At 49.3% G+C, this 24667-nt stretch overlaps 1 protein-coding gene across 2 annotated transcripts in view; it reads left to right on the top strand.

Moving 5' to 3' along the window:
- The window catches only part of jakmip2 (janus kinase and microtubule interacting protein 2), a 439655-nt gene that overhangs the window by 253138 nt on the left and 161850 nt on the right, over positions 1-24667 (top strand). For both annotated transcript variants that reach the window (XM_085995146.1, XM_085995144.1), the window contains exon 10: positions 968-1087. In XM_085995146.1, the coding sequence (XP_085851272.1) occupies positions 968-1087 (120 nt within the window). The remainder of the gene's footprint in view (positions 1-967; positions 1088-24667) is intronic.

Below are 24667 nucleotides of genomic sequence, written 5' to 3'. Positions count from 1 at the left end.
TAAGATCGTACTCGTCGCCACTGTTAAGTCTGTGTGTTATATTGAGAATTACTACACAGACCACAAGAGTAAACTTTAACAGGTCTTTCCTAGTTGAAGGTCAGGGCAGAACTGCCCAATAAATCATTACACAGCACTTATATACCGGTGTGGTCACCACCGGTATTACAGTATACAGCAGCCAAGATAAGTAGTGCAACCCTTAAAATAGTTCTCTTAAAGGTGGAACGGTTACATACACTACAGATTGGCCTACTCCTGCTCCTATTTCTTATGTTCTTATGTAGTTGGACAGGGCCTTGGTGAGACCGCACCTTGAGTATTGTGTGCAGTTTTGGTCACCTTACCTGAGGAAGGACGTTCTTGCCATGGAGGGAGTGCAGCGAAGATTCACCAGGCTGATACCTGGGATGGCAGGAATGATGTATGAGGAGAGATTGTGTCGATTGGGCTTATACTCACTGGAGTTTAGAAGATTGAGAGGGGATCTCATCGAAACCTATAAAATTCTGTCAGGTCTGGACAGACTAGATGCAGGAAGGATGTTTCTGATGGCCGGGAGTCCAGAACCAGGGGTCATAGTCTAAGGATAAGGGGTAAGCCATTTAGGACTGAAATGAGGAGGAATTTCTTCACCCAGAGAGTGGTGAACCTGTGTAATTCTCTACTACAGAAGACAGTTGAGACCAATTCATTCAATATATTCAAGAAAGAATTGGATATATTTCTTGAGGCTAAAGGGATCAAGGGATATGGGGAGAAGGCAGGGACAGGGTACTGAATTTGGATGATCAGCCATGATCTCATTGAATGGCGGAGCAGGCTCGAAGGGCCGAATGGCCTACTCCTGCTCCTATCTTCTATGTTTCTATGTTTCTATGTCTCTGTTCTGAGGGATGGATGAGAGATGGCGTCCTCGCCATTTGCAAATACTCTACTTTTCTTTTCTCTCCTCCTCCCCTCACAGAGACATGTGGTAGAGACGTGTTTTGGATTTGACGAAGAATCGATGGATTCAGAAACATCCTCCTTGGCCTCCTACAGAACAGACAGGACACCAGCAACACCAGAGGATGACTTGAATGAAGTGAGTAGACAACTAAACTCAATAGAAGTTGTTAATGCCAAGGTGTGAAAGAAATGTTTGTTTTAAAGTCTGCAGTATAATAATAATTGTACATATAATGATGGTGACAGGAGGTTACTGAAAAGCAAACAGAGTGACATTGAGTGGTGCGAACCTGTGTACTGCAAACTGAGATGGTCCCGCTTTTTTCATTTTTGGTAAATTAGCAATCTTTCTAAGTAACATATTTAGCTAATACTGTACACTTATGTAATATCTGAGGATTGGTTGGCACAATGAGTTACAGCACACCATCCAGTCACCTCTGGAACATTGGTTTGAATGTAGCTCAGTCTAATGAACTGAAAGTGTCCTCTCTCTGCTGACTGTGAGCAAGACACATGAGGTGAGCTTGTTGCATTCAGCCCAGTTCATAGGAAGCACAAGCTGGTAATCTCAGAAGGGCTAAAATGCTCAGTGTGGGAAATGCGAATATTTCACACCAATGCAATAGGAAGTGTTCCCTTGAGCAGTGTTCCCTTGAGGAGTGTTCCCTTTGGGTTTACATTTAAGGCAAGCTGTTGGGATTGTGTAGAGGGAACTTCACTCTTCAACTGGTGCTTACTGTGTGCATCTTGGAATTGCTTGATGGGAAAGTCTATACTTTGCACCTAATCCATACCATGCCTGAGTTGGGAGTGCTTGAAGCAGACACAGAAGGTTCCATTCTTAAGCACTTGGCACCTCTTGGCTCAATGCGAAGAAACGTCTACCAGAAAAAGAGAAAAACTTGTCGTACTCAGTACTTTTAATATTCAATAATTTCTTGTTATAAATATAGATGGCTGAATATTATTTATGAGCATGGTATTCTAGCTGCGAAGCTATGAGAAAGAAGGCCCATTTAAAACAAATAAATCATCCTTGCTTTAATGGCAGGTGGAATTCTGACATTTCTTCCACTTCTGTTCAATAATTTATTTTTTGGTAGTAACATGTACGCATAAAGAGCATAAAGAATAACAGGTGAATAAGAATTTGGTACAAGGCTATCAGCTTTGGACCAGATGGCTACAGTAGGGTTTGAGGAGTTTGTGAGGCTGCGTAAGCTTTAAAAGTATGTTATGTTCTTGAAAATTCTGCCTTGCTATTTTTAAACTCTTCCTGCTGTATAATGCTTATACAATTTCCTGATAGGAAACTGTAAATATATATTTTTTTGATAAATATGCAGATCACAGTATCTACCCTGAAATGATTTCAAAGCTCTGATCCCCTTTGGGGTTCAGATGACCCTTGCAGTTGATGATGCCACCTGAACCCTTTAAAGGAATCTTTGAAGTCTTACATCACATGGGACACTATCAATTTCATAACCTGGGATTTATTACTTATAGATCAAACATTTACAGCTCCATATAACACTGGACTGTGTTCAGTGAGTTACATAGAGGTCCAACTGAATGACAAGTTGCTTGAACCTTTGCTCTCAGTTTCTGAACTGTTTAATCAGATGCCTGCCTTACAATCCCACTGCCGGTCATCCAGTAGTCCTCTATGTAATTACTACTAGGTGTTTATTATTCTCCACATGATGTATACCTTGGATGTGAATTCAGATAAATTCAAACTTCGGATTCAAATTTGAGTCCTTTGAAGCCGAACCTGAACTCACAATAATGGTGGCCTTTGCAATGTCTCTGTGTGGGCCAAACCATGTTCTAAATTATACAGCAATCATGTTTATGATGAGGAGAATAGGTACTAACTGCCATCATTCTGAGTTATGTAAAGAGACTAATGGATCACTACCACAAATCTGCCAGCTTTCTTTTCAATCCCCTCCCCCTCATTAGACACCTACAAATCCAACAACACTCAAGAAGCTCGACATCATTCAGGACAAAGCAGCCCGCTTGATTGGCACCCTCTCTACCACCTTAAACATTCACTCCCTCCACCACCGGCGCACCATGGCTGCAGTGTGTACCATCTACAAGATGCACTGCAGCAACTCGCCAAGGCTTCTTCGGCAGCACCTCCCAAACCCGCGACCTCTACCACCTAGAAGGACAAGGGCAGCAGGCGCATGGGAACACCACCACCCCCAAGTTCCCCTCCAAGTCACACACCATCCTGATTTGAAAGTATATCGCCGATCCTTCATTGTCGCTGGGTCAAAATCCTGGAACTACATTCCTAACAGCACTGTGGGAGTACCTTCTGCAGCGGTCCAAGAAGGCGGCTCACCACCACCTTCTCAAGGGCAATTAGGGATGGGCAACAAATGCTGGCCTTGCCAGCGACGCCCACATCACAAAAAACAAATTAAAAAAAATCAAACATATGTGCATTAATGGGTACAGTAGTTGTGTGGTTATGTTACTGGACCAGTAATCCAGTGACCTGGACAAATAATCCAGAGAATGCAAGTTTAATGTTGAGAATTTTAACCCAAAAAAGTGGGTGGGTTGGGGTCGGGCAGGAACTTAAAGGCCTCGATTTTCATTGGGCCGTGAGGCGGGCTTTTAGACGTGCAGGGGGTTAAAATCGCAAAACCTGGGGGTCGGGACCCCCCCTGCCTGGTTCCTGCCTCCACGCCATTTTAACCTAGGTGTGCCTGATTGACCCGAATCAGTCCCGCCTACAACAGGCGGGTCTGGTCTTTAGGGCCCTTAAACAGCACTGATTGGCCTTTATAATCCCATTTTAACAGGCCCTTGCCTGTTTAACCCTTTTCCCACGTAAAACGCGCCTGGTGCGGATCATGCCTGTGAAACCTGGCGTGAACACTATTGGCTTGCTGACTATCAGCTGCAGGTCCAACATTAAAGAGGATATTTGATCGGTCATCATTTGCAGGTGGCAGGACTTTGTTGTCTCAGGTCTGTGGCAACTTTTACCAGGCCTAACCACACCTGTGGAAGGTTGGAGCCTCACACACTTCTCCAGTGTGACCTCCTGCGAAACCCCTCTCGCCACCCTCACTCAGCGCTTCCTCAACTGAGGCACGTACCAGAAGCATGGGAGGCCTTTTTTTCCTCTCCTCTTGGCATTTGAGGACCTCCAGCCCCATTCGCGAAATGACACACGCCACAACTGCAGAAGTTGCCATCAGAATTTTTATGAAAAACACACAACTGTTGGCATTTTCACAAAATATACAACATTTCACCCAAGTGACTACCCTTGTGACTATTTGTGCTTTATTTTCCTCTTACGCGTGCTCCTACGTAATGGTTCCCCTGTGGCTTCAGCAGATGTGGAGGCCCCTTGCTCACTTTCCTGCTGCTCCTGTCTCGACACCTTTGGCGGGCGTCCTCTGGGATGGCGAGCCTGTGAGGGCTCACCAGCAGTCTGCTGCTCCTGCGGCTGTGCAGGGGTTGAGACCTCTATCTCCGTTGGGTGTGTACTCCGGTGGGGCTCTGACCGAGGGCTCTGCAGTGGCGTGGAAGTGTGAGCGCTTGGAGAGGAGCCCCCACTTCCTTGAGGTCTGCCACCAACCTCCCTCTCATGGGTCAGGTCCCCCTCAGTGCCTGCAAATGGCTTGAGAGCAGCTTGCTGCACATCAGGGGGGCCATGGGGACCCGTATCTACAATGGCAGTCCTACTCCGAAGGACTTCCATGAAGGTCTGGTTTTTCTGTTCAATAGATGCCCATCGCTCCTCAAGAGATGGCATTCTATTCTGAACACTCACCATGTTTTCCATACCCTGGCGACTAACCTCCTCCATGGCCGTAGCCCTCCTCTCCTCTACCGTAGCCAGCCTTACCACGGAGGCAGTAATCATTTCCACGTTGGTAGCCATCCTTTCCGTGTTGATGTGTTCATGCGCCAATGACTCCACAAAGGCTCTGCTCATGTTCGCTATGGACTCCTCCATTTGCTCCACACTCGCAGCGACCCTAGAGACAAAACCTGCCAGAGACTCCTGCATCTGTGCATGGAGTTCCATCACTTCTGATCTTAAGGACGGACCCAGAGGCAGAGGGTCGACATGCAGCTGAGCCAAACTGGCAGCGTCCTGCGCCCTCCGACGAGAACTCTCCACTGCTGTCCCAGTCTCCACAATCTGCTGATGCTCGCTTGTGAGCTGTGATACACTAGGTGATAACTCTACTCTATGTCCCGAAGGTCCCACTGAGGTGTGAGTGTCTGCGCTGGTGCTGGGTGCGCTTATTTCTGCTGGAGCTGCGCCCTCAGAGGTTGCAAATTCCTCTGAGGAGTCTGAATCTCAGGCTCTTCCTCCTGCACAGTGGGGATGGGGGCTCTCAATGGTCCTGTGGGGGAGTCAAGGAAAAAGTTAGAGATGTGATGCCAAGGATACATGCACATTGCATTTTGCAGATGATCATAAATCCATATGATGTAGCTTCAGAATCATTATCAGCGACTCATGCAATGCCAATGAGAGCGATGGAAAACTATTCTGTCACCAGCTTGCGGGGATGCTCCTGCCTGTCCTTCCCCAACGTCCACATCTTGGTCAGCCCCGGCAATCTCCAGGATGCCTTCCTCCCAGGGGGTGAACTGGGCTAATGAGGGCAGCCCTCCTCCTGTCCTGGCTCGCTCTCTCCTGTTGTGAGTTCTCTTTTCCTGCAATGAGGGAGTCAAGTGGAGGTTGAGTGAGAATGAAGGAGTGAGTGCAGGGATTGCATATCATAGCTACTTAGAAGGAGACAAAGATGGAGTGAGGTGGCAAGACCAAGGGCCTTGTGTGTTGTAAGTTGTAATTGCATCACAGTGATAGCGAGTGTGAGGGCTGCATAGTCGAATAGTTAGGTGAATGTGACCATAGAGAGAGAGGGAATGGGTAAGGGTTCAACTCTTTGTCAGTAACCCGCAGAACCTGGCTTCAGTGCAGGAAGAGATTTCATGACCTTCTGCGCACTGGAAAAGTGACTATGAATTTCTCATCACCCTCAATCTGATCCCCATTGCCTCTCCTCACCAGCACTCAGCTTTAGCAATCTCTTCCTCCACATCCCACTTGACACTGACATCCATGCACCCTTACTATTCAAAGAAGGTGGTAGAGAAAAAGCGGGGAATTATATCTGTAGTGGGGAAAATGCTAGAGTCTATTATAAAAGATGTAATAGCAGAGCACTTGGAAAGCAGTGACAGGATCGGACAAAGTCAACATGGATTTACGAAAGGTAAGTCATGCTTGACTAATCTACTGGAATTTTTTGAGGATGTAACTGTAAAATAGATAAGGGAGAATCAGTGGATGTGGTGTATTTGGACTTTCAGAAGGCTTTCAATAAGGTCCCACATAAGAGATTAGCGTGCAAAATTAAGGCACATGGGATTGGGGGCAAGGTATTGACTTGGATAGAGAACTGGTTGGCGGACAGAAAGCAAAGAGTTGGAATAAACGGGTCGTTTTCCGAGTGGCAGGCAGTGACTAGTGGGGTACCGCAAGGATCGGTCCTAGGACCCCAGGGGCTAGAAATTCAGTGGGCTTTGCGCCCAGTTACCGCCCAAATAGGGTTTCTGCGCCAGTGTAAGAGGGTGCGCTGATATTCAGCGCTGCGGTAATGGCGGCGGTAGCCGGTAGCGCTGCGCCGACACCGATGACGTCATCGGTGTGCGCAGTGCCCCGGTTCCGCCCCGCTTCCGGCCCAAACCCCATATTTAGTTGCGGCCGCCTCTTCTGCAGCGGCCGCAAACAGCGATTGAAAAACGGGGCCGTACTGCTGCGCTACTGGGGCGCTTTAAGGTGGAGGTGCGGCCGGCCGCTTTTTCGGCGGCCGCCTGCCCGCACCTCCTTCCCCGGCCTCCTCCACCCCCCCCCCGCGGCATTGCCGGCTGCTTTCCGCGAGCCCGGCACTTCTCCGTGGTGCCGGGCTCATTTGCCGGCACAATCCAGCGGCGATCTCGCTGTTGCAGGCTTAAGAGAAGGAGGAGGCCTGCAGTACCGCAGCCTGCCGCTCCGCAGCGGGTGGCGCAGCGGGGCCTACAGCGCAGAAATTCAGTTTCAGCGCCCCAAGCGGGGGCGGGCACACCCTGGAATAGCGCCCGGTTCCGACTTGGGGCGCAAAAGCCGAATATCTGACGGGCGCACCTGGCTCCGCGCGCAGCGCTAACTTTTGGGCGTTAGCCTGCTGGCGGGCCTTAACTGCATTTCTAGGCCCAGCTGTTCACAATATATATTAATGATCTGGACGAGGGAATTGGATGTAATCGCCTAGAAATTCACTAGCCTTAGCGCCGCTTTTGAGGCGCTAGAGGGACTAGCGCCAGAGTTATGGCCAGTTGAAAATTTCCCTGGGGCCCTAAAGCGGCGTTGCACCGGTAGCGCTGCGCCGGCACCGATGACGTCATCGGTGTGCGCAGCGTCCCGGTTGCCATGCCGACGGGCCCCAGCGCCGAAATTCAGTTGCGGCCGCCTCGCCCGTGGCAGCCGCAACATGTGTTTGCGCCGGCGCATTAAAGGCCCCGCGGCGGCCGGCCGCTTTCCCGCCGGCCGCCTGCCCGCAGCTCCCTCCCCGGACTTCTCCCCCCCCCGGAACAGATGCAAGCCCGGCACTTGTCCGAGGTGCCGGGCTCATTTTTAAACAGATTTGCGCGGGCCGCGGCCGGGTGCAGGCAGCTCCTCCTTAACGGAAGGAGGAGGCCTGCACTTCCCCAGCCTGCCGCACCGCATCGGGTGCCGCAGCGCCGGAATTGCGGCGCTAAACGGCAGTTAGCGCCCTTTTCCAGGCGCTAAGACCCTTCAGTAGCGCCGGCAGCCGTTTGGGCGCGGCGCTACTGAAATTTTGCCGAGCGCAGGGGGACTTAGCGCCGGCACTAACTTCCGGCGCTAAAGCCCTGGCTAAGCCAAAACCCAATTTCTAGGCCAATATCTCCAAATTTGCAGACGACACAAAGCTGGGTGGGAGGGTAAGCTGTGAGGAGGATGTCGTGAAACTCCAGTACGATTTGGACAGGTTGGGTGATTGGGCAGAAACATGGCAAATGCACTATAATGTGAATAAATGTGAGGTTATCCACTTTGGTGGCAAAAACAGGAAGGCAGATTATTATTTAAATGGCAATAGATTGGGAGAAGGGGAAGTGCAAAGAGACCTGGGTGTTATTGTGCACCAGTCGCTGAAGGTAAGCATGCAGGTGCAGCAGGCGGTTAAGAAGGCAAATGGTATGTTGGCCTTCGTAGCAAGAGGGTTCGAGTACAAGAACAAGGATGTCTTGCTGCAGTTGTACAGGGCCTTGGTGAGACCGCACCTTGAGTATTGTGTGCAGTTTTGGTCACCTTACCTGAGGAAGGACATTCTTGCCATGGAGGGAGTGCAGCAAAGATTCACCAGGCTGATACCTGGGATGGCAGGAATGACGTACGAGGAGAGATTGTGTCGATTGGGCTTATACTCACTGGAGTTTAGAAGATTGAGAGGGGATCTCATCGAAACCTATAAAATTCTGTCGGGTCTGGACAGACTCGATGCAGAAAGGATGTTTCTGATGGCCGGGGAGTCCAGAACCAGTGGTCATAGTCTAAGGATAAGGGGTAAGCCATTTAGGACTGAAATGAGGAGGAATTTCTTCACCCAGAGAGTGGTGAACCTGTGGAATTCTCTGCCACAGAGGGCGGTGGAGGCCAGTTCATTAAATATATTCAAGAAAGAGTTGGATATATTTCTTGAGGCTAAAGGGATCAAGGGATATGGGGAGAAGGCAGGGACAGGGTACTGAATTTGGATGATCAGCCATGATCTCATTGAATGGCGGAGCAGGCTCGAAGGGCTGAATGGCCTACTCCTGCTCCTATCTTCTATGTTTCTGTGTATGTTTCTATGACCTCCTCTGCCACCTGGATCCACACAGCCTTGGTTTGCTGCGGAGGCTTCTTCCTCCCTGAAGAAGGGAAGAGCATCTCATTATTTGCTCTTGCTCCCTCTACTAAAGCCTGCAGGGCAATGTCATCAAAGTGGGGTGCAGACCTAAGTCTCTGGCTGGCCATTCTTCCTGCAGGTGCCTCTAACATGCAAGGGCAAAAGCTTGGCAGTCTGCAGAAGAAGCAAGGCTTGTTGCAGACCTTAAATGCAGCAGCAATGATGACGTCATTGGAGGCGACTTTCAGACTGGAAAAACTCATTGGCCATGGGTTCCCATACATTGGAACTCAATTGGCCAATTATTTAAAATGGCATAATTTTCCCACATCGATTTAGAATCGGGTGGCTAACACGAAATGCATATTACATGACCCCAGCCCGCCCCAGTATTTAAATCCCGCCAACAGTGTCTAGTTCCAATCACAAGGGGGTACTATTGTTACACCCCTGGGTTATACTATCGTATAATCAGATACTGGGCAGTACAGGCACACCCCTGAACAGATGGTACTTCAAGTGACCAGCACCACTGTACCTGAGTGACTATCTAAGGCAGAACCAAAACTTGTAACTCTTCCCGAAGTGACAGCAGGTGTCCAGTACATTTACATGGTCCACACTTATTACAGGCAGCCGCCTATATCTGGCAATTGGCGCGAACCATTTGTCATTTCCATTGAAATCAATTACACAGGCACACATTAAGCGCGCCGGCTATTTCGGGCAGACTTTGTCATGTCGCTTCCCTTTCTTGCTCTGCCATTTCGGTCCTCTCCCACTCGCTTGGATAAAAGGGTCGTTTCCATGTAGAGAAGTAGTTCCATTAACGTAGAACTTTAATGGTACTTTCGGTCCCACAGCTCCCACAGTTGATGTCAGAAGTGGGGAAATTGCAGACGTTGATCTGGGTCCCAGTACTACTGAGAGTGGCCCCTGAGCAAATGACTGGCAGGAACTTTGACTCTTATTATCATACAGCACAGAAAGAGGCCATTCAGCCTATTGTGCCTGTGCCGACTCTTTGAAGAAGCTATCCTATTAGTCCCACTCACTTCTCTTTCCCCGTAGCCCTACAAATGTTTCCATTTTAAGTATATATCCACTGCCCTTTTGAAAGTTACTATTGAATCTGCTTCCACCAGCCTTTCAAGTAGTGCATTCCAGATAATAACTCTCTGGCCGGAATTTTCCCGTTGCCGAGCGTGCGGGCTTGGGGACGGGTCCGCAGTAAAAGTCCCAGAAAAAGCGAGCACATCGGGAACCTGCCGTCGTCCCGCCACCTCGCGCATTTAACTCAGGCGGCTTTGAAGGCACGACACAGACCCGATTGGCAGAGGTGGACGAGGATTTTTAACGTCAGCTGGTGACTTTTACTGCAGGAGCACGGGATTCACGGAGATCGGGTACCTCGCCTGTGAAGGGGAGGTGAAAACTCAGTGGCCATTGGCGAGTTCATTCATTGACAGCTGGGAAAAGCACATAAATACTGCAACATAACACCTCATTACTTGCCTCATGGAAAGGCTCTTGCTCACTCCATTTTGTCCACAGATTTGGATGTCAGCAGCTTGCAGGTCATTTCTGAAATCTCAGAAGCCACTCTCACCACATTGCTACTCACTATCACAACATTGAGGGATTTTCCCTCTGACCTCCACTTTACCTGCCATCTACTACATCAGCATGGGTGCTGCTTATACTCTCTCGTCTTGGTCCTTGGAATCAGACTAAGATGAGCCCCACCACAAATTATACCAGCCACACCACCAGCAGCAGCAGGATCCACAACAGCAGCCTTCTCCTCAACAGCCTGATGCTCCACCGGAGAGACAGGGTCAGCGCAGGGCTGCAGCACGCTGGAGGCGATACCCCCAACACAGGGTACACAAGCAGAGGATGAGCTTCCTCAACATGACTGAGCACCTGGCTCAGGCTATCGCGCCAGTTTGTCGCAGACATTTGTAGCTTGCTGCAACAAGACCTGTTGCCCAGAGGTCCTAGAAACATAGAAGATAGGAGCAGGAGTAGGCCATTTGGCCCCTCGAGCCTGTTCCGCCATTTAATGAGATCATGGCTGATCATCCAAATTCAGTACCCTGTCCCTGGTGGACACGCCTTACCAGTGGCTGTCAAATTCACCACCACACTCAACTTCCTCACCTCAGGCTCCTTCCAGGGATCTGCTGCAGACATTTGTGGGATCTCACAGTCAGCTGATCACAGATGCATCACCCAGGTGACCGATGACATGTTTGACAAGTCAGCCAATTATATCAACTTTGCCACTGATGAAGCCAGTGTTACTGAGCGAGTACTCGGCTTTGCAGCTCTGGCTGGCTTCCCACAGGTGCAGGGCGTCATCGACTGCACACATGTGGCCATCAAGGCAACCCCACATCACCCAGGAGTGCAGTGCAGTGTTTGTGAACCGCAAGAGCTTCCACTCCCTCAATGTTCAGCTCGCCTGCAACCATAAAAAGATCATCATGCATGTGTGCACCAGATTCCCTGGCAGCTGTCATGACTCTTTCGTGCTGTGCCAATCCACCCTCCCTCAGCTCTTCTCACCCCCAAACAGACTTTCCAGCTGGCTGCTTGGAGACAAGGGCTATCCACTGATGATTTGGCTTATGACACCCTTCAGGACGCCAAGTACTGAGGCCAAGGAGCGTTATAGTGGCCAGATTTACTTAACTTGCTCCATTGCAGCCACATGCTGCACTAAGTTCCCCCCAACCATCCCACCCACCCCCCCCCAAGCATCCATAAAGCATCCTTACAATGACTAAGCCACCAAGCCATTGCTCTCACCCAAAGCCCCAGTGCTCAAGGTTAAGTAATATCTCACCATTCACTCCAAGTGACAAAGCAATTTCCAAAGTTTGAGGTAAAAATGGACAAGATCGGAAAGTGGTGCAAAGAACAACATCTATGTGTGTCATCAAAATAACTGTAACTTAACTAACATTTTCATACACCCATGTGCATACCCATGTGCATCTACTTTTGTGTCATTTTTCTTTTCCGAGTGCTTCAGCAGAGGTTGTTGCAGGCTGCTCACTTCCCTGCTGCGACTCGGTAGACACTATTGGCTGATATCCTCTGGGTCTTGGAGCCTATGATGGCCCCGCCAAAGTCTGTTCCTCCTGCAACTGTGCAGGGGCAGACTCGGCCATTGGGATCCGAGGAAGCATGTGGGGCTCTGACTGAGGGGGAGGCAATGGGGAAAAAGTAGGAACTGTAAGGTTCTCAAAATTCCAACATTCCCCGAAGTTATTAATCGAAAGGGACCCTGGATGGACTTGATTTTAAAACCAGGGTACCCAAAATGGCTGCGGTAAACCCCGTGACCAGGCCAAATGGGATTTTAAATCAAAGGTTCTGCAAAACAAGCAGGTCAAGGAGTTAAAGTTTTAAACTAATCAAAGACTTTGTAAGGACTGATAAAATGAACAAAAGACTGTACATTCCAGTCATTAAGTTGGAATGGGCTCCATCACGCCATCAGGCTTTCTGCATTTTAAATCGGGAACCGCTCACCAGAGACATTAAGCCTGAATGGGAGCAATTCACAACTTGTCTTTAACAATGGCCAGGGTTTCGAGGCTACTTTAGACATAACGACTATCACTCTACAGGTCATTTTTATAAACGTTTTTAAACATTTAAACGAGCTCACCCAAATCAGACAAAGGACTGAACTGATTTGCCGCGCAGATAAGTGCTCCCGATGGGGGTATAACTATGGGCCCATTCGAAACCACTCTCTCTCTTGCCTCTTCCCTCCTGCCTCCTGCCTCTCAACTCGCTGCCAGATTACAACCAGGACGGGTTGTATGAAGAAGACTGCGTGCGGCTTCGAATAAACGGGCCCTCAGTCCAGCTCATTCAACCCAACAGGATCAACCAAGGAAGAACATCAACTGAAGAAGAGCCCGTCCTGCGAGGTAAAATACCCAGGCAGAGACTTTAATATTGGGGTATCTTACCTGGACGGCACCCTTGCTGCGCGCTGGAACCATGTGACATCGGCTGGCCACAGTGCACTAGGAGTGAACCCAAAACCTTCAACTGTTTTTTTTAAATGTAACAAGTTCTTGGATTGGTGAGCATGAAGTTCTGGCCCCTCATAGTCTAACCTAGTTAGGTATAGTGGGTGGGAATTAAGGGGATTGCTAATATAGTTGTTTTCCCTCGATTGTGCCGTGTGTTCCCCATTCCCTTTAAGTATAAGCATTTTATGTCTGTAGTGTGCTGTACCAGTAATTTTCTCGTGTAAGATCATTATAATTTTTCAGTTCAATAAAATCTTGGTTCTTTTACACCAAACCACTTGTCTACTCGATTTTCTGTATCGCTGCCTGTATCTAAGTCCGGTGTCCAGAACCCAGGGGGCGAGCGATTCGAAACGCTCAAAGAAGGTAGTCAGAGGCAAAGCTGACTGACCAAACAGGCCTGTGCAAACCCCCTACAGAAATGGCAACCGCAGCAGGACACTGGCAACAGGGTTGCGATACAGTAGACAGTGGTTTGGATGAGCGAACCGTGATGGAGGAAAGGATTTCAGATTATGTGTTTAAGAAGGTGAATATCACCAAAAGGTGGATCACCACTCTGTTAAGGGCTGGGCGTCCAGTAGATGCCGCAGCCAAGTGGACAGAGGGGAAAGAGCATAAGAAATCCATAGAAAAGGCAGTCTGGCTGATGTGCTACAAAAAGCAGGTCCAGCTTTTGGACGGAGTTGTTGCAGCACAGGCAGCCAAGATCAAAGAGTCAGCCCTGGAGATTCAGGATAAGGCCCTAGCAGGGGCGAAATTATTGGTAGCGCTCCAGGCTTTAAATCAGGAAAGAGTGCAATTAATGGGGAAGTACCAGGCCAAGTTAGAGTACCTGGAGTGCCAGGTCACCGAGGCCAAGAATAACAAAGTGAGGTTGCGGGAGAAAGATGCCCGCCTCGCACAGCAAGTGAGAGAGCAGGAGGAGAAAGTTAGGGAAGTTAAAGCAGCTTACAAGCTAGCATGTGATCAGGGTTTTGAGGAAGCGGATCATGGTCCCTGCAGAGAGGAAATTGAAAGTCTAAGTATGGCCCTAGTAAGGGCAAAGGCAATGGTGTGCCTCATAAGCCCAAAGGCAGGTCAGGCAGATTTCATGGGGAACCAGGGGAGAACGGTTCCACAAGAACCAGTTGGGGAAACGGAGGTTTCACGGCCACCACCCATAGCGCCGAGCTTTAGCGAGGCCTGGCAGCAAAGGGGGGTGGAAACAGAAGTAGAAGCGGAGGTAGAGCAACCCCCATTAGATAGGTCGGAGCCGGGACCAATGTGCCCCGCCCGGCATCAGAGGTTCGGCCCGCCCATTGATGGCGACGGTGACGGATCCCTCCAAAACCAGTTCGTGTTACCACATAGCGCCCAACAGCTTAGGGCCATGGTGAGCCATATTCCAAAGCACACCGAGACAGGGGACCCCTCGGTCCACTTAAGGGAAATAGAACAGGCGGCCGGCATCAACGAGTGCGATGATGCCGAGCAGGCCAAAATGTTGCTATTTTCCCTGGACAGTAGGCTCCTCCAATCCCTCTCTGACGAGTGTAAGAGGGGGCAGAGTGGCTATGAGGAGCTCAGAGACGAAGTTCTGGAGGCCATGGGGATGAACGAGAGCAGTCCTTTCTCCCGTGTGGAGAGGACCGTGCAGCTCGCAGGGGAGGCCCCGCAGGCTTTTGCGGACAGGTTGTGGCCGGTTTACAGGAGCGCCTGTCCGGGAACGCCTGATCGGACACTCCTGACCCGGGATCAATTGACCCACTGGCTCCGTTGCCTGGTGGCGAAAAGCCTACCACAGGTCCGGGCCAAGGCAGAGGTCTGGTTCGACCCCAGAAATCCCCAGACCACCGAACTTACGGTGATCAGGCAGCTAACCCTAGCTTACAAAAATAGCAGGGGAACCGATGCACACCCACTTAAAGGGAAGGTGCATGAGGTAAAACCCGGAGTGCAGAGTAGAAAGGAATGGCATCAGGAAGGGAAGCACCCTTCCAATGCCAAGCTCAATTGCTATGGGTGCGGGAAAGACGGTCACTGGAATCCCTGGAAAGACAACAAGGGAAAGAATCCCACAGCCCCAGTCCAAAAGGTAGAGACAGGAATTCCTCCCGCCTCGGTCGAGTCACTATTAGAGGCAATGCGGTCTCTTCTGACTGACCAGGGGAGAGTAGCAGCCACCATCGGTGCTTTGACCCCGTCTGCCCCATCCCACTCCCAGCAATGACTAGAACCAGCGCAGCCTGTTGACCTGTGTCCCCGCGAAAATGCTGAGGGGAGCAGGCCCTATGTTAAGATGGGGGTGAAGACGGTGCAGGGGAGATATTCAGTGGACACTGGAGCTTCCAGCACGGCGGTCCATTCAGAAGACCCGACCAATTCACCCCGGTCTAACAAGGTCCCATTTAGCTTAATGGGACCCACAGGGAACGAGCAGGCTGGGGAAAGGTCAAAACCTTTGGCCATAGGTTTAGGATCCCTCCATACCATGTGGGAGGGTAACCAAAAGACCGACGAGGTGGCCAAGCAGGGAGGCAGGGAAAGAGAGTTCTGGGATCCCTGTAGAGCAGGCCCGGTAGCCGCAATCCGGGACAAGGGAGGCACACAGGGGGTAGCTTTGGCCCCGGACCAAAAGCAGGTCCAAGCCCAAGATCCTGCCTTTAAGGCCGCCCTGGTAAGGAGAAAGAATTTAGAACAGGGTTACTGGCAGGCTGCTAGTTATATTAAACAATGTAAGTTGTTTAAATCCGAAAAGAAAGAGCAGCCAGCTGGGACAAGGTCTGAGGATAGAGATCCTCAGCCTGTAGCGGGAACAAGCTCACAGGCTGCACAGGCAGGCACTGTGGCTTGTGTTAGGGGAGGAGCTATTCCGCCCACCGTTCAGGACACTCCCCCAATTTTTGGGGATTCAGATGGAGAGGAGCCCGAGCACGAGAATCTCGCCCCCGACCCAGGTTTGGAACCTGGGGGCGGAGACTCTCAGCCTGCAGCGGCAGGCGGCAAAAGGTTACCTGCCATCGACCCAAGTTTGGGAGAGGTGAAATCTGAGGGAGAGGACCCCCAGCCAGCGGTCGTGGAAAACCCACGGACCGCTAGCAAAGGCTGCGGTCCGAGCCAAAGGTCCACCCGCCAAGAAAACCCCACCCGTAGCACCTCCTAGAAGGTCCCCTCGGACACCCCAGCCTAGGAAACCATGGTCACCGGCTCCCCAGTTTAAAAGGGCAGCCTCCCGAGTTAGGGATAGGTCAAAGGATAGAGGTCCCCAGCCAGCAGCCACAGGCTGCAAGGGACCGGAAGTGCAGGTCATAGAAACATAGAAACATAGAAGATAGGAGCAGGAGTAGGCCATTCGGCCCCTCGAGCCTGCTCCGCCATTCAACGAGATCATGGCTGATCATCCAAACTCAGTACCCCGTTCCTGCCTTCTCCCCATATCCCTTGATCCCTTTAGCCTTAAGAAATACATCCAACTCCTTCTTGAATATATTTAATGAATTGGCCTCCACTGACTTCTGTGGTAGAGAATTCCACAGGTTCACCACTCTCTGGGTGAAGAAATTCCTCCTCATCTCAGTCCTAAATGGCTTACCCCTTATCCTTAGACTATGACCCCTAGTTCTAGACTCCCCGGCCATCGGGAACATCCTTCCTGCATCTAGTCTGTTCAGGCCTGACAGAATTTTATAGGTTTCGATGAGATCCCCTCTCAATCTTCTAAACTCCAGTGAGTACAAGTCCAATCGACCCAATCTCTCCTCGTACGTCATTCCTGCCATCCCAGGTATTAGCCTGGTGAATCTTCGCTGCACTCCTTCCATGGCAAGAACGTCCTTCCTCAGATAAGGTGACCAAAACTGCACACAATACTCAAGGTGCGGTCTCACCAAGGCCCTGTACAACCGCAGCAAGACATCCTTGTTCCTGTACTTGAACCCTCTTGCTACGAAGGCCAACATACCATTTGCCTTCTTAACTGCCTGCTGCACCTGCATGCTTACCTTCAGCGACTGGTGCACAAGAACACCCAGGTCTCTTTGCACTTCCCCTTCTCCCAATCTATTGCCATTCATATAATAATCTGCCTTCCTGTTTTTGCCACCAAAGTGGATAACCTCACATTTATCCACATTATTATAGTGCATTTGCCATGATACTGCCCAATCACCCAACCTGTCCAAATCATACTGGAGTTTCACAACATCTGCCTCACAGCATACCCTCCCACCCAGCTTTGTGTCGTCTGCAAATTTGGAGATATTACATCCAATTCCCTTGTCCAGATCATTAATATATATTGTGAACAGCTGGGGTCCTAGGACCGATCCTTGCGGTACCCCACTAGTCACTGCCTGCCACTTGGAAAATGACCCGTTTATTCCAACTCTTTGCTTTCTATCTGCCAACCAGTTCTTTATCCAAGTCAATACCTTGCCCCCAATCCCACGTGCCTTAATTTTACAAGCTAATCTCTTATGCGGGACCTTATCGAATGCCTTCTGAAAGTCCAAATACACCACATCCACTGGTTCTCCCTTATCTATTTTACAGTTACATCCTCAAAAAATTCCAGTAGATTAGTCAAGCACGATTTACCTCTTGTAAATCCATGTTGACTTTGTCCGATCCTGTCACTGCTTTGCAAGTGCTCTGCTATTACATCTTTTATATTGGACTCTAGCATTTTCCCCACTACTGATGTCAGGCTTACCGGTCTATAATTCCCCGCTTTTACTCTACCACCTTTTTTGAATAGTGGGGTAACATTAGCTACCCTCCAATCCATGGGTACTGTTCCAGAGTCTATCGAGTTCTGGAAGATGACCAGCAATGCATCTACTATCTCCAGGGCCACTTCCTTAACTACCCTAGGATGTAGATTATCAGGCCCTGGGGATTTATCGGCCTTCAATCCCGTCAACTTCCCCAACACCATTTCCCTGCAAATACTGATTTCTTTCAGTTCCTCCCCCTCATTAGTCCCTATGTTCCCCGACATCTCTGGGAAGTTATTTGTGTCCTCCTTTGTGAAGACAGAACCAAAATATGTATTTAATTGGTCTGCCATTTCTTTGTTCCCCATTATAAATTGCCCTGATTCTGACTGCAAGGGACCTACGCTTGACTTCACCAATCTTTTTCTCTTCACATATCTATAAAAGCTTTTACAGTCAGTTTTTATGTTCCCTGAAAGCTTACTTTCATAATCTATTTTCCCCCTCTTAATGAATCCCTTTGTCCTCCTTTGCTGAATCCTAAACTGCTCCCAATCCTCAGGTTTGCTGCTTTTTTTGGCCAATTTATATGTCCTCTCTTTGGATCTTATTTTATCCCTAATTTCCCTTGTTAGCCACAGTTGAGTCACCTTTTTTGATTTATTTTTATGCCAAACTGGGATAAACAAATTCTGTAGTTCATCCATGTGATCTTTGAATGTTTGCCAATGCCTATCCACCATCAACCCTTTGAGTGACATTGCCCAATCAATCCTACCCAATTCGCGTCTCATATCATCATAGTTCCCTTTATTTAAATTCAGGGCCTTAGTCTCTGAGTCAACTACTTCCCTCTCCATCTTAATGAAGAATTCGATCATATTATGATCGCTCTGACCTAAGTGCGAGCATGCCGCAGGAAGTGGTGTGCCGCAGCCCAAACAGGGATTAGGCTGGCCGCCCGGAGACGGGCGGCGGATGTATATAGTTTAGGTAGTTTAAGTTTTAAGTTTATATAGTGTTAGGTTTAGGGTGTTTAATTTAATTCTAATTAAGGTGATGGTTAATTTTAAGTAATCTGCTCAGAGTGTGTACATTTGAGTCGAGGTCACAAGACCCGACCATGCTTCACCCAAGCCAGTGAATCTCGAGGGAACCTGGCTGTATGCTTCTACTAAAAGCCGTTCAAAAGCATTTTTACACTCTAGTGCAGAAAACAGTAGAAATAGGGGATAACATATTAGATATTGTGATCCCACCTTGGTGGGACATTTTCAGTAACATAGAGGTCCCGTCGTGGATCAGACTGGCCTCCCACATTCTTGTGGTTTGTCAGTTAGGGATAGTGCTGTACCTAGTATGTATCCAGTGTAAGAGAAAGGGTTACATACGGGAGTTTAGAAACCAAAAGACTTGGAAGGAACATTACGTTCGGGTGGAAGGAGATACACCGTTTAAGTTCTGTTTTGTATCATTAAAGCATCATTGTTGTTTTGCCGTGTTGTAATGCTTAAAGGTTGTTTTTGCATGTTCCTTTTATTAATTTTAATAAAGATGTTTGAAGTATGGTGTTTTAAATAAAGATATGTGTGTACCAAGCGGTGCAGGGGTGTTGGACCCCCTCCACACTTGGATGTGTGTAACTAACTGTATTCTATCTATGGATGCTTAATGTACACTACGTTTTTTTCTAGAATTGGAAATGCATGTGTCATGGGATCGTAGATAGGTAAATACAGGGGAAGGTTGATTATGGAGGGTCAGAAATTTTGCTCACCTAGTAAGTATGATACTTCAAGCAAGTTTTAGTATCACAGGGGGACTGTAAGGTTCTCAAAATTCCAACATTCCCCGAAGTTATTTATTTATTTATTTTTATTCATTGATGGGATGTGGGCGTCACTGGCTAGGCCTGCATTTAGTGCCCATCCCTAATTGCCCTTGAGAAGATGGTGGTGAGCTGCCTTCTTGAACCGCTGCAGTCCATATGGTGTAGGTACACCCACAATGCTGTTAGGAAGGGAGTTCCAGGATTTTGGCCCAGCGACAGTAAAGGAACGGAGATACAGGTCCAAGTCAGGATGGTGTGTGGCTTGGAGGGGAACTTGTAGGTGGTGATGTTCCCATGTGTCTGCTGCCCTTGTCCTTCTAAGTGGTAGAGGTCGCGGGTTTGGAAGGTGCTGTTGAAGGAGCTTTGGTGAGTTGCTGCAGTGCATCTTGTAGATGGTACACACTGCAGCCACAGTGCGCCGGTGGTGGAGGGAGTGAATGTTGAAGGTGGATGGAGTACCAATCAAGCGGGCTGCTTTATCCTGAATGGTGTTGAGCTTCTTGAGTGTTGTTGGAGCTGCACTCATCCAGGCAAGTGGAGAGTATTCCATCACACTCCTGACTTGTGCCTTGTAGATGGTGGAAAGGCTTTGGGGAGTCAGGAGGTGAGACACTCGCCGCAGAATTCCCAGCCTCTGGCCTGCTCTTGTAGCCACAGTATTTATATGGCTGGTCCAGTTCAGTTTCTGATCAATGGTAACCCCCAGGATGTTGATAGTGGGGGATTCAGCGATGGTAATGCCATTGAATGTCAAGGGGAGATGGTTAGAGTCTCGCTTGTTGGAGATGGTCATTGCCTGGCACTTGTGTGGTGCGAATGTTACTTGCCACTTGTCAGCCCAAGTCTGAATGTTGTCCAGGTCTTGCTGCATATGGACACGGACTGCGTCAGTATCTGACGAGCCGCGAATGGTGCTGAACAGTGTGCAATTATCAGCGAACATCCCCACTTCTGACCTTATGATGGAGGGAAGGTCATTGATGGATCAGCTGAAGATGGTTGGGCCTAGGACACTGCCCTGAGGAACTCCTGCAGTGATATCATGTGATTGAGATGAATGACCTCCAACAACCACAGACAATTTCCTTTGTGCTAGGTATGATTCCAACCAATGGAGAGTTTTCCCTTTTAATCAAAAGGGACCCTGGATGGACTTGATTTTAAAACCAGGGTACCCAAAATGGCTGCTGTAAACCCCGTGACCAGGCCAAATGGGATTTTAAATCAAAGGTTCTGCAAAACAAACAGGTCAAGGAGTTCAAGTTTTAAACTAATCAAGGATTTTGTAAGGACTGATAAAATGAACAAAAGACTGTACATTCCAGTCATTAAGTTGGAATGGGCTCCATCAAACCATTAGGCTTTCTGCATTTTAAATCGGGAACCGCTCGCCAGAGACATTAAGCCTGAATGGGAGGAATTCACAATTTGTCTTTAACAACGGCCAGGGTTTCGAGGCTACTTTAGACATAACAACTATCACTCCACAGGTCATTTTTATAAACGTTTTTAAACATTTAAACGAGCTCACCCAAATCAGACAAAGGACTGAACTGATTTGCCGCGCAGATAAGGGCTCCCGATGGGGGTATAACTATGGGCCCATCAGAAAGCCACTCTCTCTCTTGCCTCTTCCCTCCTGCCTCCTGCCTCTCAACTCGCTGCCAGATTACAACCAGGACGGGTTGTATGAAGAAGGCTGTGTGGGGCTTCGAATAAACGGGCCCTCAGTCCAGTTCATTCAACCCAACAGGATCAACCAAGGAAGAACATCAACTGAAGAAGAGCCCGTCCTGCGAGGTAAAATACCCAGGCAGAGACTTTAATATTGGGGTATTTTACCTGGACGGCACCCTTGCAGCGCGCTGGAACCACGTGACGTCGGCAGGCCACAGAGTGCACAAGGAGTGAACCCAAAACCTTCAACTGTTTTTTTTAAATGTAACAAGTTCTTGGATTGGTGAGCATGAAGTTCTGGCCCCTCATAGTCTAACCTAGTTAGGTATAGGGGGTGGGAATTAAGGGGCTTGCTAATATAGTTGTTTTCCCTCGATTGTGCCGTGTGTTCCCCATTCCCTTTAAGTATAAGCATTTTATGTCTGTAGTGTGCTGTACCAGTAATTTTCTCGTGTAAGATCGTTATAATTTTTCAGTTCAATAAAATCTTGGTTCTTTTACACCAAACCACTTGTCTACTCGATTTTCTGTATCGCTGCCTGTATCTAAGTCCGGTGTCCAGAACCCAGGGGCGAGCGATTCGAACCGCTCAAAGAAGGTAGTCAGAGGCAAAGCTTACTGACCAAACACGCCTGTGCAAACCCACTACAGAGCGCTTTAAGAAGAGCCCCCACTTCCATGTCCCCTCTCACCATCATCCCTCTCCTGGGCCACCCACGCTTCCCTGCTGGCAAGGCTGGAGAGCACCTTTCTGCACAGCAGTGGGGCGATGAAGGTCCAAGTCTACATTTATATCCCTCCTAGAGAGGAGGTTTGTGAGCACCTGCCATCTGTTGTCCACAGCTAGCGTGTGCTCCCGTGAGTGGTGCATTAGCTGCTCCATGCAGGTGGCCATCCTTTCCATGGAAGAGCTCATCGTCGCCATCACCTGCGAGATGGTGGTGCTCATGTTGGAGATGGACGCCTCCATTCTCTGAACATTTGCAGACATCACAGCTGCAAAAGATGCCAGAGCCTCGTGCAATTGTTGCTGCCCCTCCAGGATCACCCTCTTTCTAGATGGCCCCCGAGGCTCAGCGTCTACATGCGGCTCAGGAGAGCTTGGAGCGTCCTGTGCCCTCCGGCGAGGAGTCTCCACTGCTGTCCCTGTCAACACTATCTGCTCTTGCTCACTTGTGAATTGTGAGACACCAGGTGACAACACTACTCTATGGCGCAAAGGACCCACCGAGGTGCGCATATCTGCGCTGGTGCTGGCTGCGCTTGGGTCTGCTGACGCTGCACCCTCAGAGGCTGGAGGTTTCTCTGAGAAGTCGTCTTCCTCCTCCAGCTTGACAGTGGTGGGGGGGCAGTTGATGGACCTGTGGGAGGGTAAAGAGATGAATTAGAAGTGTTATAATAAAAATGTGTAACGTTACCATTATGCATATGCTGGCATTTCACTGGCTGCTGACATCAGTCACCATATGAGTGTATGCCATGTGGCTGTATGAGATGTGATTCTGTCACCAGGTTGCTGGGATGTCTCCGTCTCCCACCACCAGCATCTCTCCAACTCCTGAGATCTTCAGAACTCCCTCCTCTGCTGGTATTAGTGGGTGAAGACTGGAGGGCCACCTCTGGTTCTCTTTCTCCTCCGTGTGTACTGGGCTCTTTTCTCCTGCAAGGAGGGAAAGAAGAGAAGCTTGAATGAGCGTGATGAAATGGGTGTAAGGAATGGATGGGCTACATCTGTATAGAGTGACTATGAGGGAGTGGGGTGGCAATGCCAAATGGCCTGCTTCTGTGGTGTTACTTGCTATGATTGCATTAGGATGAGGGTGAGTGTGAGGGGTGGTTAGTCAGATGGGGATGTGAGTATGTACATAGAGAGAGAGGGACGGGTGGACATGCAAGGTATGTTAGTGTGAGGAATGATGTGCAGGAGTAGGCTTGGGAAGGCAGAATGATGGGGATGCGGTGACAGGCACATCAGGATGAAGGTGAGTGTGGCATTGTGCTCACCTTCCCTGACCTCATGAGATCATTGAAGCGTTTCCTGCTTTGGATCCAGGTCTTCCTCACAACCTCCCTGTGCTGACCTCCTCAGCTATATCCAGCTCCCTACGTGCTCTGACTGCCTCCACTAGAGTATGCAGGGATGTGTCAGGAAACCATGGTGCAGCCCTCTGCCTTTGACTGTCCATCATTGCTGGTTTAGAAGAGTATTCAGACCTTTGGATTTCAGCTTCCACTCTCCTCTAGCAACCTTCAAATGAGTTGAGTGCAATGCTGATTTAAATATCAGCTCTGGAAACGTGTCTCGATGACATCATCAGACCCGCTTCATTTAATTGGACTGGGAAATGTGCATGACTGATTTAAGTAGGGCCATTAAGTTAAAGTCGCCCTGAAGAATGCGCTGAGCAGAACATCGCGTTCCCGACCCGCTATACGGTCCGCACGCACTCGACCCGACTCTACGGTAAAAATTCCAGCCTCAATGTGATGAAATATTCCATTCATCACTGCCTGTGACTGTGGTTGGTTTCAGGTTTCAGTTCCCTTACCTCAGTTCCGTCTCCTCACCATTGTATTGTATATTGTAATGTATTGTGTGTAGGGCTCCGCCCATACCTGGCCCCTATGTAAGCAAGCTCAGTCTGGCCTCATATCCAGTACTGCAGACCTCCAGATGGAAGATACCTCTCTCCACTGCGTGTTACCTTCTAAGTTAATAAAAGCCTTGTTTTGTTTCGCTAACATCGAGTCTCGGAATTATTGAGGCACATCAATTTTATTAACTTATTTTTCAACACAATGGATCAACTCCTAAAACCCGAACGTTTGGATTTGGACCAGCATGCTTCGGACGCATCGGCACGCTTCGGACACTGGTTTATGTGTATGGAATTCTTCCTGGACAATTCCGCAGCCGTCAAAGACGCTACGGACGCTGCGAGTATGAAACTCGGAATTCTGCGGAATTGGGTAAGCCACCGGGTTTACCCCCTCATCCAAGACGCCGACACGTACCGGGCCGCCTGCGACATCTTAAAGGCGCATTACCAGCAGCCTATGAATGAGGTGTATGCTAGGCATCTGCTCGCTACTCCTGCACAGCGACCTGGGGAATCGGTGGAGGAGTTCCTAGGCACCCTGAAAATGCTTGGCAAAGACTGCAAGTGCCAAGATGTAAAAGCCGCAGTGTACACTGACGAGCTTGTTCGCGATGCCTTTATCACAGGCCTCAGCTCCACTTACATCCGGCAGAGACTGCTGGAAAAAACGGGATTGGACCTGAAACAGGCTGCGGACACCGCACGATCCCTGGATGTGGCCCAGAGAAACTCGGACGCCTACTCTTCAGCCCGTGCCGTCCACGCCGCCACGTGTGCACCAAGGGCGCCGCCATCTTGGAAGGCATCTTCCCCGCCCGGCAGCCCGACACCGTCGGGGCCCCGCTCTCCCCCCAGAAGCCCTACGACAGCCGCGACACGTCGGGGACCCAACTGCTAC

Source organism: Somniosus microcephalus, chromosome 8, assembly GCF_052327205.1.
Source record: "Somniosus microcephalus isolate GS21.2 chromosome 8, FLI_Smic_1.0, whole genome shotgun sequence".
Classification (NCBI taxonomy): domain Eukaryota; kingdom Metazoa; phylum Chordata; class Chondrichthyes; order Squaliformes; family Somniosidae; genus Somniosus; species Somniosus microcephalus.
Note: the sequence above shows the minus strand (reverse complement) of the source record. Positions and strands in the feature narration are given on the sequence as shown.